This window comes from Gekko japonicus, unplaced genomic scaffold (assembly GCF_001447785.1).
Source record: "Gekko japonicus isolate JY-2015 unplaced genomic scaffold, Gekko_japonicus_V1.1 scaffold1822, whole genome shotgun sequence".
NCBI classification, from domain to species: Eukaryota; Metazoa; Chordata; class Lepidosauria; order Squamata; family Gekkonidae; genus Gekko; species Gekko japonicus.
This window is the reverse complement of record NW_015163657.1, coordinates 364735-381999: the sequence shown is the minus strand read 5'-3', so window position 1 is coordinate 381999 and position 17265 is coordinate 364735. Positions and strand designations below refer to the sequence as shown.

At 41.3% G+C, this 17265-nt stretch overlaps 1 protein-coding gene across 1 annotated transcript in view; it reads left to right on the top strand.

The window, feature by feature from the left end:
• The window catches only part of TCEA1 (transcription elongation factor A (SII), 1), a gene marked incomplete at its 5' end in the record, with an annotated part of 16651 nt that extends 2385 nt beyond the window's left edge, over positions 1-14266 (top strand). The window contains 5 exons of the mRNA XM_015407710.1: positions 2110-2166; positions 5353-5507; positions 7738-7884; positions 8525-8596; positions 13411-14266. Coding sequence (XP_015263196.1) covers positions 2110-2166; positions 5353-5507; positions 7738-7884; positions 8525-8596; positions 13411-13419 — 440 coding nt within the window. The remainder of the gene's footprint in view (positions 1-2109; positions 2167-5352; positions 5508-7737; positions 7885-8524; positions 8597-13410) is intronic.
• Positions 14267-17265: the final 2999 nt, after the last annotated feature.

The following is a 17265-nucleotide window of genomic DNA, read 5'->3' as shown; positions in this document are numbered from 1 at the left end:
AAGGGAGAATATTCCACCAAGGACAGAGTTCTACCACCTACTCGGGCCCATCCTCAGGCTACTGTTCTTGCTACATTGTTGTATTGTGATTTTTAGATTGTTGTTCGGTTTTGTTTGTTTTGTAAGCCACTGAGTCCTGGTTCACAGGAAGAAAACATGATAATTTTAAAATAAATAAATACTCCATTACAACTGTTTCAGAATAATAAATTTTAATTCCTGTCAAAACTAAACTCTGTCAAAGCAGCTAATACGCCCACGGCATCAAATTGTCTTCTTTGTTATCCAACAGCAGATTAAATTTATAAGGTAGTGTGTTCATAATTTTGATTATTTGTTTGTGTGTTATTGTTCAAAACCCCTCCCCTTCATTTTGGTCCCCACTGGAGAAAAGCAGGATGTAAATTAATAAGTGTGTGTGTCTGGACTTGGAGGCACTTTCCCATGCCAAGAGAGAAGCTCAGCCCAAACCCCACCCTGACAAGACTGTGACACCCGGACTCAGTCAGGACAAACCCCACTCACTCAAACATCGAGAAAAGCTCTTGGGAGCAATTGCACCAGTGGCAGGAAATTGCCAGAAACTTTGGGGCCTGCTCTCAACCTGAAGGGAATGGTGGGCCAAGACAATGGCATCCAAGAAGCATTGACGGCTTGAGGAAAAGCCAAAAGGACCCTGCCCAGCAGCAACGGCCTTGGAGGCACAGCTGCAGCAGGGTGGGGGGAGATGGGAGAAGCTGATGGCTGGACACAGGCCGCGAGGGAACTCCAAGTGACCCCAATGGCGGCGGCAGTCCCCAGCGTGAACCTCAGGGAGAGGAAGCCTGCTTCCACTCTGGACCAGTGACACTCCAATCCCAGAGCAGCAAGGGGTGGGTGGAACCCTCAGCCAAACCCAGCAAGCAGCAGGAGCTCTTGGCCCCACCCCCTCTATAGCCGGGACTCATGTCAGGAAGGGCTTGGCCCACTGACAGGAGAAGGCAGCCTGGGAGGAGATGCTGGCACAGAGCTCATTGGGAATGGGTCAACCAGCTGTAAAGGAGTAGGAAGGTCCAATAGGAAGTGAGGAGATTAAAGGGGCAGGAAAGGGAGGGGTATAAAAAGAAAACTCTTAACAACAGGCTGGCGAGGAAGGTGGGCTAGCAACTCCGATTGCAGTAGGGGTTTTGTCTAGCTGAGAGGAGAAGGACAAGGGGTGGTCCAACCCCCCCCCCCCCTTTTGAGGCCTGGGAGCTTCCCCCAGCTACGTGACAACAGCAGAAGGTGGCAGCACCCCAAGGGCAAACCCTGATCATGACAGCATGCTTCATAAAACCTGACCTTAATCTAAAATCTTGTTTATTCATTTAATTCATTTATACCCACTTCTTTAACCAAAGAGGTCAAAGTGATTTACAGCATTCTCCCATTTTATTTTTATCTGTATCAGTTATCATATGTTATCTGTATTAATTCTCTGTGCTAGGATTTGTTCATATTTTGAAATATGTGTGCTGATTATAAAACTGAAAAATGCTGGAGCTCTATTTGTTTTAGCAATCAAATTGTTTCTTCCATACTTCCAGGGTTCTAGTATTAGATTTGGCATTAAACATTTATTCATTACTAGGGACTATGACTATACTAGAATAATTGGGGAAATGTTATTGAATGTTTTCAAATTTTGATGGTTATTAATCCAAGTTCTTGAATAATTTATAGTCCCGCTTGTGGGGTGAGGGCATCTAATATACCTCTGATGACTTACGATAATTTTGGAAGCTTTGTTTTCTTACCATCTTTCCAGGCTCCTTTGATTGCAATATTGAGCAGTAATGACAATCAGGAGGAAATCAATATGTATGAGCCTCCTTTAATATTTTAATATAATAGATCTCATTACTCAAGAAGATCCTTTGCTAAAATACTTAGTTCCTGCCTTGCATGCATTTCCTTTGGATTGGACTATGATCTGTGAATACTAGAGAGTGAAGTTATGAAACTTAAGTGACTCAAGTATTTAAACTTTTAGAGCTGATACTATCAACTCTGTCATGTTCTCAAAGTTGTGTTTAACTTCTTTGCTTTCTAGTGTGTTAATACTTATGCAGCTGCCTTTTCCCATTTCAGATGATTACATTGCAATTGGCACTGATGAGGAAGAGCTAGGTTCTCAGATTGAAGAAGATATCCTTTTGTACTCATAGTTGACTGATGCTAATTTATAGCTTCCTTTTGAAATGTTGTTATCCTTTATACTCCAATGCTATCTGTAATTGGTTACCAAATAACATTTAGTACTTTGGGTGTGCAGTCCTTGGAATAGTTATGTCAGATAGACCAGTTATTATTAACCGTGTATTAAATTGACATTTTTGCTATTTTTGTTGAATTGCCTTCGAATCTGGAAGATAATATAGCTTTAAATTAGTAGTGCTCTTTTAGTAGGATATTAGTATAACTGTTTCAAAACTGGTGTATGTTCCATCTTAAAGAATTTGGGCTTGTAGCCTACTGCTCCACTAACAGCATCATGTTCCTGTGGTGCAGGAGCATTTCATTAATACACAAGTGTTTTTTGCTTCTAGAAGGGGCTCTTGTGAGGAAAGGCATCCTGAACCAGCAGAACTCACTACTGTTAGTTTATTGTGAAGAATTGTGTATGAATGCAAACTTTACTATGCAAACATTCTGCTTTATGGGGGAGGGCTGAAGAGTTAAGTTAGTTACCTTTTTGTGTAGGTGTAGTTAAAGGAAACAGAGAAGTCACCAATAGGATATTATGACATAGAGCTGTCTTGCTAATTAAAATCTGAATAAAATCTCATGAGATAGTTATCAAAAGAGCTTCCATAATAGTGAATTCAGCCCATTCTTATAAAAATAGCTTTCATAATAGTGAATTCAGCCTATTCTTCAGCACTATATCTAAAATGAGCCCACATACATGCTGGAAACTTATGAGGAGTTCTGATGGTGTTGGGCTTCTTCTAACTTGTCTTGGACAGGTTAGGTGCTTCATGTAGAATATTGATTGTCTTAAATTATGTCCAGAGTTAAACTATGTGATTGTTTCCTTCTTTTAATAATGAAGGCTCTGTTCTTTGCCAGAAGTTTATTATATTTAGGCTCTCATCTTTTACAGTGCACAGTTAAGTTCCCACTATTTTATCAGTAACACAGATTTTAAGTATCCAGTTCCTCAAGGTACCTTGCATCAAAAATATGAAATATGACTGAACAGTAATAAATACATTAAAATAATATAAAACCCCAATAAAGACATTCAGCAATAGGCATCTCAAATAAAGCTATGGTATAATTCTCCCAAACCTGGCACAATAAGTTCTCGAAACCATTCTCTAACTGGCATAGAACTGGCCAGGTGGGCATCTCTCATAAGAATACGCTATGTACATGAGAAGGCCCTGTGTACAGAAAAAATCCTGTTCATTTTGAGCTGTCAAGTTCTAAGAACTAAAGGTATTTAGCACAGGTTCTCCCCTGCATATCTTACAAGGGGGGTGTCCTAAGATAATCCTCTACACTGACCACTTAGAAATATTAGAGATCAGTCACTGAACCAGTAGATCTGGTTTGCCATCATTGTTTCTTAATTCTGTCACAAAGTAGCAGTTAATTCTTACTGAAAGGTAATGATTCTGTGGCTGATAAGAACATAAGAGAAGCCAATGCTGGATCAGGCCAATCTAGTCCAACACTCTGTCACACAGTGGCCAAAAATACCAGGTTCCATCAGGAGGTCCAGCAGTAGGGCCAGAGAGCACGAAACCCTCCCACTGTTGCCCCCCCCCCCAAGCACCAAGAATATAGAGCATCACTTGCCCCAGAGTGAGAGCTCCTGTCTATACCTTGTGGCTAATAGCCACTGATGGATTTCTGCTCCATCAGCTTATCTTATTCCCTCTTGAAGCTGTCCATGCTTGTAGCTGCCACCACCTCCTGTGGCAGTGAATTCCATGTGTTAATCACTCTTTGGGAGAAGAAGTACTTCCTTTTATCTGTTCTAACCCGACTGCTCAGCAGTTTCATTGAGTGCCCACGAGTCCTTGTATCGTGAGAAAGGGAGAAAAGTACGTCTTTCTCAACCTGCTCTATCCCATGCATAATCTTATAAACCTTGATCATGTCACCCCTCAGCCGTCATTTCTCCAAGCTAAAGAGCCCCAAGCATTTTAACCTTTCTTCATAGGGAAAGTGTTCCAACCCTTTTATCATTCTAGTTGCCCTTTTCTGCACTTTTTCCAATGCTATAATATCCTTTTTGAGGTGTGGTGACCTGAACTGTACACAGTACTCCAAATGAGATTGCACCATTGATTTATACAGGGGCATTATGATACTGGCTGTTTTCTATTCCCTTCCTAATAATCCCCAGCATAGCGTTGGCCAGTACTGCAACAAAGGCGGTCAAATGCTGATCTCTGCAACGAAGGCGGTCAGAGACTTACTGGTACATAATGCTTTTTATCTAATAGGTATTATGTTCTAGTAAGCCTCTAGCTCCCTTTGTTGCAGAGATATGCCCTTTTCCCCTGATATACAGATTGTTACAACATTACAACTATATTCTATTGTTAGTTTTTTAAAAGGATGCAGTGGGCATAGGGGCACAGAGAAGGGCTGCCACGTGGGTGGGAGTGGGAAAAGAGAGCCATCCAGGCAGCAAAGCGGGTTTGGGAAAGACTGGAGAAAAGGCAAGTCCCTCAGACCAGATCGTGGTGTTATGCTCCAGCATCCACACCCTCCCCTGCACTAGGATATTTAGATGTCAGGTGAAGGTGTATTATTTGTTGAGGCAGATCTTTGCAAGGCAGATTTAGTATTGACCAGGACAGCTTATTCTGTGTCCATCTATTATCCCTGACTGTTACTGCTTTTATATTACTCACTTGAGACACCAACAAAATAACAAGTTTAGTTAACTAGTCAGTATAAAAGTAACTGTGAGCTGAGTGTGAAAAGTGTACACATTTTCAGTTTGAAATCTTTGAGAGATTTACATTCATAAATACAGCAGTAGACACACTTTTCCTTTTAACTGTTTTGAGAGAAGCAGCACCCAAACCCTACGTATCTGCTGATTCACTGACTGAACTCCCAGCCTAACCCCTGTCCCTTAAAACCCACTTTGTAATCATCCCCCTGAGTGGTCAACAATTAAACTGTGTTTTTCCCCTCACGTTCCATTCTTCCTCCCACCACCACTCAAAGGTGATTGACTATAGCTGGAGAAGGCAAAATCTTTCTTGTCCATCACAGTAAAACTTACTAGTTTTGGTTAAATGTCTGTAAGAGAATAGAGTGTAAAACTGAATCATTCATACTTTGTTGCCCTTAACTCCTAAGCACCTATATTTCAGGAGCTAAAAAACACTGACATGAAATATAAAAATAGGGTGCGCAGCAGGATAGCAAATCTTAAAGACACAAAGAATCCTAATCTAAGGAAAAATGTTTTATGTGGCAATATACCTCCTGACAGGTTTGCCAAAATGACAGCTGAGGTAAGTAATTTGTTCAGTATATTGTATCTTTGGTTTTCTCTGTGGCTATGACATCATAATTTCATTAGAAACAAATATGTAAGTGTAACTTCTTAGTATATTTTTGAAATATCCTTGTATTGTCGTATAGCAAAACCTAATCAGCTAGCAGCAGTGATAGAAGCTCAGAACTAAAATCTGAACCTTACTGCCTGAATCTTAAGAGGGACTGACTAAGAATATGTTCACAGTCTCTTATATGTGTATTATAAAATATGAGTATTGAGTGCTTATCTAATGGCATTTGTTTATGCACTTTTTTGTTTGTTTCCTCAAGGTGATATGTATTTAAACCTCTATAAGAATCAGCAATTTTTAGAGCCTTGAATAATAAAATGTTAAAATGGCTTTTTGTGAACATAATACTTTTGACTGCATCGAATGCTTTACCCTCCCCCAACAATTTGTTTTCATAATTGCATTGAAAGACAGTGAAAAACTATGCTTCTTGAATAAGATTTGTGTGCTTTCTATGACATCTAAATGTAGCCAAATCTGGTTGTCCATATATCATTGTAATAACATTCCCATCACTAAGTGATTTCTGATTGGCTAGGGTAATCCATATGACTAATTCCTTATTCATTGCCCTCCCTCTCACTTGGTTTTGTGTACTCTCAATGATGTCGCAATGTAGCCATATCCGACTGAGAGATGGACAATACCTTGTGAGATAAATCATGGGGCTGAGCAGGTGTGACTTAATCCTGTTGCTATTCAGACAGAATTATGAAATGCTATCATGCATTCTTCCTATTCCTGAACTTGATATGTGATATAAGAATGTTCTATTGAGAGGTTTCTGAGGAATCATAAACTGAATCCAACAAAGACAGAGGTCCTGTGCTTAAGTTGAGGAGGTCCGGGGGTAGGGACCCCACTTCCAACCTCCGATGGGGCACCATTGGTGCCAGCGCCGGAGGTTAGGAGTTTGGGAGTGTTCTTGGATTCCTTCTTAGCAGCCACTGCCAAGTCAGCATTTTACCATCTTCGACTGATGAGGCAGTTGGTTCCCTTCCTCGAATGCAACAACTTAGCAACAGTGATCCATGCGATGGTCACCTCAAGATTAGACTACTGTAATGCTCTCTACCTGGGGCTGCCCTTGTTGCAAATCCAGAAGCTGCAGCTAGTGCAGAATGCTGTGGCCAGGCTGCTGATGGGTCTTCCTATGAGGGAACACATCCAGCCTGTCCTGAAGGCATTGCACTGGCTGCCAATAGCATACCAGATTCGCTTCATGGTGCTGGTTCTTACCTTTAAAACCCTTTATGGCCAGGGTCCGATATACCTGGGGGACCACCTTTCCCCATATATATCCCAGAGAGCACTTTGTTCAGGGTCACAAAATTGTTTGGCCCTCCCAGGTCCCAAATACACCAGGCTGGCTGTAACGAGGGCAAGGGCTTTCTTGGTGGCGACTCCACACTGGTGGAATGAGCTCCCAGAAGAGACCAGGGCCCTGCAGGACCTTTTACAGTTCCGCAGGGGCCTGCAAGATGGAGCTCTTCCACCAGGCCTTCAATTAGGAGCCGCCACCACCAGTACCATCACTAATTGTAGAGCTTGGTGCCTGGTCTATTACTGACAGCCTGTGCCTGCCGTTCAGATACGAGAAGATCAACAAGCTGAATACTCATACAATCTATACAATGTACAGTGCCATCTATATGATAAAAGCATTATTGCTAGCACTTTATGTTGCTATAATGTGGGTTTAATTAATTGTTTTAAAGGTTTTATGATATTTGATTGTTATTATGTTTTATTGTGTAAGCCCCCCTGAGCCTGCTTAGGCGGGGAGGGTGGGGTACAAATGTGAAAAAAGAAAGAAAGAAAGAAAGAAAGAAAGAAAGAAAGAAAGAAAGAAAGAAATGATTAGAAAGAAAGAAAGAAAGAAAGAAAGAAAGAAAGAAAGAAAGAAAGAAAGAAAGAAAGAAAGAAAGAAATGATCCTAGTAGGGAATAATGTGGTCAATATAACTAAACCTAATTTTGTAAGCATTGCTGATTAATGTCATCTCTGCTGCATTCACTTGGCTCGGTGATTACATGGTGAATACTGAAACCATTGAGTAGCAAGTGACTTTGAACCATTCATGTACTTATTTTGTATAAATTGATATTTGAAAGCTGTAACCAACTTGAAAATACTTAACACCAGTATGTTTATCTCTTTGCCTGCACTACAGGAAATGGCAAGTGATGAACTAAAAGAAATGCGGAAAAATCTAACAAAAGAAGCCATAAGAGAGCATCAGATGGCTAAAACAGGAGGCACCCAGACTGATCTATTTACATGTGGTAAATGTAAAAAGAAGAACTGCACTTACACACAGGTATGTCAAGTCACATTCCTTCTTAAATAAGTGTATTTAAATGTGTATAAATTGGGGTCCTTTTGTGTCTCTTCTGAAAAGATTCTGCAGTACAAACATCTGAATGGTTTTAATAGTATTTCTTGATTCCAGTATGGCTACCAGTTTCTCTCTGGCTCTCTCTCTCTGTGTGTGTGTGTGTTGAATGAATAACAGCTTGAGTGTCTTGTTGATAAAATCTTGTAGAAGACGACACATGCCAGTGCTGGTAAAAGAAATAGCTAGGACTGTGCCTCCAATCTACTGAATTGTTCTACTCTAAAACACTATCTTGAAAAGTAGCTCCTGCCAGAGGCCAGTAACATCTTAGATGCCATTCCAAACCTTTGAATAGGAAGTGATGAAGTAGAGGAGAACAGTAACTAGAGAAGTGGGGAGGGGGTGGGGGGGAAGCAGAAGCAAATGCAAGTGAGGGAGGAGCTGAAGAAGGAGCACATTGCTGCTTTCTGTGCCCGGCACTCTTCTCATAGAATTTCACATAGAATTTAAAATAGATTTGAACTTTAAGATTGCATAGTTTATACGATGATGGTTTTATGAAGACAAATGGTACAACATGTTTTTGGAAAGTTAACACCTGCTCTCCTCTTATTTTCTGTAGGTTCAAACCCGAAGTGCTGATGAGCCTATGACAACATTTGTTGTGTGTAATGAATGTGGGAACAGATGGAAGGTAAAAACAATTTGATTTTGTATATTATATATACAGAAAATTTCCTCTTTTTAAATACAACTTCCAATATGTTATCATTTGCAGCCTACCTATAAAACCAGATAGGGTTGAAATCCCAAGCAGTTTACTAGATAGATGTTCACAATAGTTGGATGTTTACAAACATTCCATGAATTATTTTTTACAAATAATAGCCATCCATTCTGAATAAATCATAGGGTTTATTCATAAATCAGCAAGAGTGTTCACACCCTTATTTAGTACTAGGCACCCTCCTGCATGCAGTTCTTTCCAGAGAGCTTCTGCTCTTTCCAGTCATAATTAACCTGCTAGCCCTTGTTTTCACTGCTGGCCATGTGCTTTAAATAAAGGCATCTCAGCATGAGAACATAAATTTCAAGAACAAGCAAGTTATCAGTTAAATCACAGTAAAACAGTCAAAAGTGCCCAGTTGACAGGTCTACCATTGAATCCTTTGAAACTGTAATGTGAAGGAAGGAGTCAACTGTTCAAATTACAAGAAGCTAAGAAGCATCCAATTGTTATAAATAAATGGAGGTTTACAATGGATTTGTAGCTAATTGGAGGGGGGAACCTGTTTGTCTGATCTAGAGAGGGAATGAAGACTGGTGACAATGAGGATTTAGACAATGAGACCCTTTTTGGAGAAGAAAAATAAATGACAGGTTAGCTCACAAATTGTGATAGTTAAAAGGTTTCTAAATTACTTAAAATAGCAGTGTTCCTCATCTTAATTCCAACTCTTCTAGTTCAGTTTCTCAGATTATTAATCTCAAATTGGACTACAGTATAGCCATTCTCAACATTGCAATTACTTAAGATCTCTTGTAGAAATTATCTACTGATTCTTTTCTGTAAAAGAAGACTTAGTTTGTGCTCTGTTAGCAAGCATACTCTTCAGAAGTACAAATTCAATTGTGGCCTGTCTACACTATGTGAAGTAGTGATAGATTTTTTTTTTCTCATACACACCAGACTTACCCTAACAAAACCACATTTTGCAAGCTTCAGTGTCAAACAAAACTCCTGAGGGGTATCTGTAGATCTGTCACCTTCAGTGCCACTTCTTTCCTATGTCCCTCTCAACTACACTTTAATGATAAATAAATAAATAATACAAATAGAGCACTACAGATAAACAGTAAAAATTAATAAAAATAGAGTAGTAGAGAAACTAACAGCTTGTTATGCAGAGGAGTTTTAATGAATCCTCTCCAGATGCCAATTATATTTTCCATCACAAAGATAAGATTTTATTGCTGTGCAATAAGGGAGGGAGTGGCAGGGAGTAAGAAAATACCTGCCTTCTGGGTACAGCTGTACTTTGCTCCATTGCAAGTTAAGGAGATGTGTTTATCCTAGAAAGGCAGCTTCTGGAGACATTTCCATGATTTCTTTGTAGAGGTAAGATTAGAAAGTATCAGAGTGGCAGTCTGAGAATCATATGTGTGCTATCTTGAAATATGAGGAATTACTTACAGTGCAGTCCTGTGCAGAGTTGCCCCACTCTGAGCCCACTGAAATCAGTTGGCTTAGACAAGAGTAGCTTTACATAGGGTTGCACTCCTGGCATATTTGTCTAGATAGTCCCTTCCACCGAGATGGATCCTATGATTCCCTTCCAAGTCATCTTCCAACAAAGAATTGCGTCAGCAAAGGTGTGTGTGTGTTTTTTTTTAATCAGAGGAAGGTGTTCTCCATTAGGAAGAACCCTTCATCATTGGAGGAAGTCTTTCTCTGGTGAAAGAGGATCCAGCCCCTGGTGACACATCTTTACCACAAGGGATCGGTGTTCCAACACTCTCACATTCTAAATTACTTCCTTTTAATTCACTGATCAACAGCTTTAATAAGAACTTATTGTCTGCCTCTGGGAGTTGGGAGGGTCCTGCGTAAGCCACAAGGTCCTGGCTGACAAAACTGCAACAGAGGGACCATCCTGACAGTGCTGCCACTGCACAGACTTAAGTGGGTGGGAGGGAAAGGCTATGTGACAGGCCACTGTCTCCCCAGCCAAAAGCACAGACTGCAGACCCATAAGCTGCAGGGCCACCCCATGAATTGTCTTGAATCACTGCCCCAGGGGAGAGGTACTGCCATGGCAGCAAGCACAGATACAAATGCTCACTAATGGATCAGTCATGGCGGGAGTCCCTGGGCCTGGGGAGGAGGCAGCGTGGGCTAATGACCCATGCAGGAACTCCTGTGCAAGCAATACTGTTTGTTTAAGGGGCTGCCACCTCACTGAATCTTAGCGGGTAGCATTCCGCGCTGCAGAGCGGAGATGTTCAGTTTCAGAGGGCAGTTCCCTACAGAAGCCTGCTTGGCCTATCTGGAACCTAGGTGCCTGAGGATATTTGCCGATGCAAATGGGGGTCTTGGATGGCTCACATCAGCTGCTACTAAGCAACGTCGGCTGCTGATGGCAAAACTGACAGGCACCACAGTTGATATGTGTGTCTGCCTACCTGATGTTTTTCCTGCCCAATGGCTACCATGAAGGTAAATGTTACTATTTGTGCCAAGCCAGGCCCCAGCCACCCAAAACCACCCCGCAGCCCACTGCCCACAGAGCTAGAAACATCCGCCCCTCATTAGGTGGACACCGGGAGCCTCCACTGTGGCGGGATCAGTCATTCATGTGGATGTGCAGTCCCTTCCATGAATCCCCCCCCATCCCAGCCCCAGTTATGACTGCAGAAATTACATTTCAGTCTCCGGTCTGTGGTGGAAATGGAGCATGGCATTATCATCTCACCCAGTGGAAATTCCTAGCTCTGCAGTCACTGTCTTCCCTCCCCTGTTCAGGGGACCAGAAGAATGTGAAAAACAGATTGGGTGACAAGGGTGGGGGCTTTCCATGGCCGCAGCCCTGGGGGAACTTGGGCACAGTGCAGCGTGGAAATGTCCCCACAGTGTCAGCACTCCCTTCTGAGGTCAGAGGCTTTGAGGGCTGCTGCATATGGGCCATGAGAATGCAACCATAGTCCTGGGTAAGCCCTGAACCTGGACACTTGTCACCAGGGGATGCGGCTGCTTGTGCCACCGAGGAGGGGAGAACTCCAGCCACTTGCCAGGTCCCCTTGCATGGAGTGCCCATCTAGCACAGCCCATCCTGCCCACCCCATCCTTCAAAGTGGATCTGGTCAATTTCTGAGGGCAGAGCCTCATGAGGGCCACGTGCATCTCAGCCAGCCTGGCAATAATTTGGGGTGTAAATGATGTACACAAATGGCAAACAGCAGTGGGGAAGACCATACAGGGCTAGAGGCTCTCCAAAGCCCCATTGTGGAGTTCAGCTGTCATGGGCAGGCCACTAGCCAATCTGTCAATCCCTGTCCAGGCAGAAGGGAGGAGAGGCGCCCCAACTATCACTGTGGTGTATGAGCTCCCCTGGCACCCCCACCTGTCCTGCGGAGCCTCCAGCATGAGTAGCCCACAGGCTGGCATGGGGACATCCTTGGTGCCATGGGTGGATGGCAGTGAGCGGGGTGCACCCAGACATTCACGTTCTTGTCCATCATCAGTCTCAGGTGCCCTGTGCACTCTGTATGCAGAGTGCCACCATGGGGTGCCAGTGGGGTTGACGAGTGATGCCCCTCCATACTGACAGGTAGCTGGGGCTTGTGACAGGAGCTTGTCTCTTTAAGACGAAGTCTCTGGCAGAGGAGGAGCATTGGTACTGTGGCCTACTGCCCCCTTCCAGTGCTGGACATTTGGCTCTGCCTCCTCAATTCATGGTTCCCATTGGTCCTGCCTGCCCTGTCTATCTTGCCACCCCCACCTCGCAACAACACCGGAACGGAGTCGCCACGGACAGTGCCACAGCAGTAGATGGCAACACTGTTAGGGTACCTTTTTCCCTCTTCAGCCACCTTATAACTATCTCCTTAGGGTGGTGCCTGTGTGGCAGCCAGTCACAGCTCAGGATTGCTCTGTTAGTTTAAAGCATTTTGATGGCCTCGGCATTATTTCCAGTGAGTCTCCAGGTTCAGAGGTAATATACGGTACCCTTTGGAGATTCAGTTATCCCCCTCTATCATTGGCTTGTTCCAGGGGGGTGAAGACTTTTCTGCTTTTCATTTTGTTATAGTTGTTTTTAATTGAGTGTGTATGTGTGTATTAAAAAAAATGGATGGATGCACAGCATTAAAATGTTTTAAATAAAATAAATAAAAATTGGTATTCCGTGTGGGAAGGTGGGAAGGGTGGTTGCCTTTATGCTCCGCATGCAGGCTTCCCAAAAGCAGCTGCCTGACCAAATCTAGTTGATCTCATCCCATTCATTTTTGAGTATTATGATATCTAATGAAATATGAAAATTAAGAATAAAGTTGTAAAAATTAATACTATTCATATATTTTAATGTTTAGGTTGAGGTTCCTTGATCTCAAAAAGGACCTCATACTTGTATATATAATATGGCAAGTTTTAAAAACAGGTATTGCCATGGTTTTTACACTGCTACCATTAGTCATTACATTTTCCAAGATGCTTCCACGTCTGAACTTGGTTATAAAACTGGTATCCACTTTCTCACAAAAGCAGATCTTCGCTCACCTTGCAGAATTTTTAAAAATCATCTAGCACCCCATCTGTTACAGTTTTCATATTTTTTCTGCATGTGATGAAAAATTTCTGCTTGTGATGTAGGAGAAAATATTCATCATGGCTTTTCAACAGAACTGATGTGGATGTAACAAGAAATCAGATATTTTCATTTGCTTTCAATCATTAAGGAGTTAGAACTCTGCTGCATGCATATTTTATAAATATTTCTTTTCTTTTGACAGTTCTGCTAGAAGAAGAAATTGTTGACATCTGGACCAGTATGAAAAGAGGATTTTATAATTAGCTTTAAGAACTAGGTCAAGCATCTAGTTTCCCGCAAAAGGCTTTTCTCCCCAGTTCTTTTAAGCAGATATCTTTAAAGTTAGATTTTGTTTTTGATGCTGCCATCTCTGTAGTGAATAGTCAGCAGAGCCAGGATGCTTGATTGTATGGTGTAATTTCAAATAAAAGTTTTTTTCATTTTTATAAGCAAGTCTACATTAAACTTTTATCAATGACATTTGGGTAACTGCTTTTTTTAACTCTGTGAATGAGCTGTATGTCTTTGCACTCAGCATATCTTGCTGAAATATAATGGTGTTCACAATAGCGTACTTCTATTGAACCATTTTGGTGTGTTAGGGCAAATATTTTCACTTTATACTATGTATAATGTAATACCTAAATGACAGTTGGAATATCTAAATGACAATTGGCGTGGGTGGCCTGGTTGTATAAACTATTTCTGCATTTGGCCCTTAAATGCTAATAATGAAACTGATGTTTTGTAACACAAATGTCCTATCTCAAGATCTTACAAAGTTTATGTAACTTGCATTGATTTGTCCAGTTTATTGTGCAGCTCTAAAGCATGTGTGCTGTTTTCTAGTCCTTATTTCTGAAGAAATTCCTACATGGTTAGTTTGACCTTACAGCTTTGTTTCCTTTATATGCTTGATGCCATCATTACCTTAGGACTTTGTCAACAAACAAAGATGCCTAGAGATTTAAAACCAATCTATCCATTTATATAGGTATTGGTTCCTGTGAACTGTTAATGACGATCAGTTTTACATGTAGATCACCGATTGCCAGACCCACAAGATCAGAAATAAACTTATAGTAATTCACCATTTGTTTTGGTGAAGTTTTGTTAGAATGTTTCTCAAACTCTGCCTTTAAAACAAAAAAAAAAGGCCTTTAACGATGTGTATTATTTGCTACAAACTATAAAGTTATTTGTGTTTAGATAAGAGAGTAGGGTTTCTGTTAGAGCCACATATAGGGATTTTAAAGCCTTTATTAGAATGGTGGCCTTCAAAACTTAAAGCCTAAATTGGAATAGATAACAGGAATTTTCTTGTCTGTCTCACCAAAATATTGACGTTCAACTGCTGAGTTCTATTTGTGTACTCTTTCGTGTTGCCATGTCAAACCCACAATGAGACCTTTAGAAGCACCTAAGGGAATTTCTTAGTAGATAATGTTAATTTGTATAAGCCAACCTAAAATTCTCAGATACCAGGTATCATTTCCTGTCCAGTTTTTAAGAATATATTTAGTGCCATCCTATGGATACTTTTCCAGCCCATTGACTTCAGTAAGCCTAGGATTGCACTGTTAAATGGTACAAGAAGCACTGACTGCTGAACTTTTCAGTTTTACATTGTTGATCAATTATTTTGAACTTAAACACAGTAATAACTAAAAACTATTTACTTTTCGCACTAAATTGGGATGAGTTGCCATAGATAATTCTGATTTTACTTTTGAAACTGATATCTCATCCGGTGACTGTCAAATTATATGGCAAGAATGTCTTTGAAGGCCAGGAGAGACCTATAAAAATGGATATCCTTGAGAATATAGGGGGGTTATGAAAGAAGACATACATTTAGCTCTATCCTGAAAAATCCTTTATTACTTTTATAAAGCACATTCAGATTTTTAAAAAAAATTCTTCCTTTTTCTATTCTATCCTCATTTTCTTCACCCCCTTCTTCTCTCAAATCCTAATCACATTTTAAAATGTACTAAAGTAAACTGATTTGAATGTAAATGTGCTTAATTATAGCTCTGGGTTTTTTCCTCTATTTTAGAAAAAAAAGTTTAGTGTGTAATTCTCCTGCATATATGCATGTAAAATATGCAGCCTTAGATGTTTTTGTTTCACCAACTGTGATAGCTGGAGAGAGGTAAATACTTTGTGCAAAAGTAGTTCTCTTAAACTGAACTATTGTGGTGAAACTTCAGAAGATTTTCTGTGACAACAGCAAACTATCTTCAGTAACTTTAAAAATAAACACACTAATGGAGGATAGGCCTGTTACAACTATTGGCCATAAAAGGGAGTTATGTGACCAATAACAATTCTTATGTTCATCCCCAACATCCGATCCTCTTTTTCATGCCTTGCCTTGTCAGAACTTGTCAGAGGGCTTGTCTGGCTGTACTTAACACAGGATTCTTAAATAGATGCCCATTTAGTCTGATCCGCCATGGAAATCCACGTTGTCTCTGCTTTTAACACCCCAGCATGTGCACTGCTGCTTACGCTGTGTGCATACAGCTTTCATAGACTGCAGCCTTTCTGATATAAGTACTAAATAACTGTGGACAGCAGTGCAAATCTCCAAGTATTTGTAAAATATAATGGGTGACTGACAAACTATTTACATAAATTCGTAAAGGTCATTTCTGTAAATGAGGCTTTGTTTTGTGAGAGGTTTCACAGGTTTCTAACTTATTACACTGTATCTTCCCAAATTAAGTATTCTCCTTATTACATTTTTATTCTTCTGTTCCTCAGAAGAGTTCATATATGACATACATGGGTGGCCTAAGTCCTTCTAAAATCACCCAATAAGTTTTGTAGCTGAGCAGGTATTTGAATCTGTGTTGAGCCAAGAGACTGCCAAAACTGAATAGGAGCCCTTTGAAGTTTGATTTGCAAACATCCAAGGAAGTAGTAAAAGTCTACATGGAGAAATGTACTCCTTTTTTTACTACATCGCAACATGGAAAGTTTGGGGCCTACAAAAAAACCCCACATTCATTCCAAGAAGTTTCTTTGTTGGGTACCAGGACAGGAAAGAAGAGAGTGGTTAATTGCTCTCAAGCACCCCCTTCTGTTGATGACTCTCTCAAGGATCCAGTAGTTAAGGCTTGATTATGCAAATATTTCTAGCCATCAGAGAACTATCAAAGGGCCATCTCACTTTGTGTCAGGAATATGACATCTGGGTGGTGATGCCAAATGCTAGGGGTGTCAAACGTAAGGCCCAGGGGCCAGAACTGGCCCGTCCAGAGTGAAGACAGAGGCAAAAAATGCATTTAGCTTCTCAGCCATTTCCCTATCATCCTTCAGTACTCCTTTTACCCCTTGGTTATCCAAGGGCCCCACTGCCTCCCTGGCTGGTTTCCTGCTTCTAATGTATTTAAAGAAAGTTTTACTAGGCGTCCGGTTTATGGCAGCTTGCTCTTGGACGTGTCTCATCGAAGTCCAATGGAGACGTGCCAAGCCGAGGCGATCAGGAGGGGTCGTGGCTGGTTCCAGACCCCCTGGGATCTCTGTAGGAGATCCCCAGCCTGGGGAGCCGAGCTAAGCTTCTCCCAAGGCGACCGCTGAGAAATCGAGGCTTGCCTGTCTCCGAGAGGTCCTGACGCCCCGGAACCAGTATGGTGCTCAGAGCTAAGAAGAAAATAAGCGGAAATAAGCCTCTTGCAACAATCGAATAAACCTAAACAGTGAGTTAATCAGACTTCTATATAAGCGAAGAAGTCTCAGTCTGCCAGATTGTTGAGGGAAGGAGCGGCGGGTGGGGAAGGGTCAGAGTTCCACCCCCTCTCGAAAAGGGGTTTCTAAGTGCTATAGAAAAGAGAGAAAGAACAAAACTAACCATACGAGACTTCTGCTGAGCTTGAAAGCTGCATTTTAAGCCAAGAAGCACCGAATTCAGAGAAACTTTACTTTAAAAATAATACTTTTCTTCTTTGTAAACATGTCTGGGAGTGGGAGGAGAATGGTGCAGAGAAGAAACTTCCCCCAGGAAGTACTGTACAAATGACTCCCACCCAGACACAGGAAGTGGCTGCAG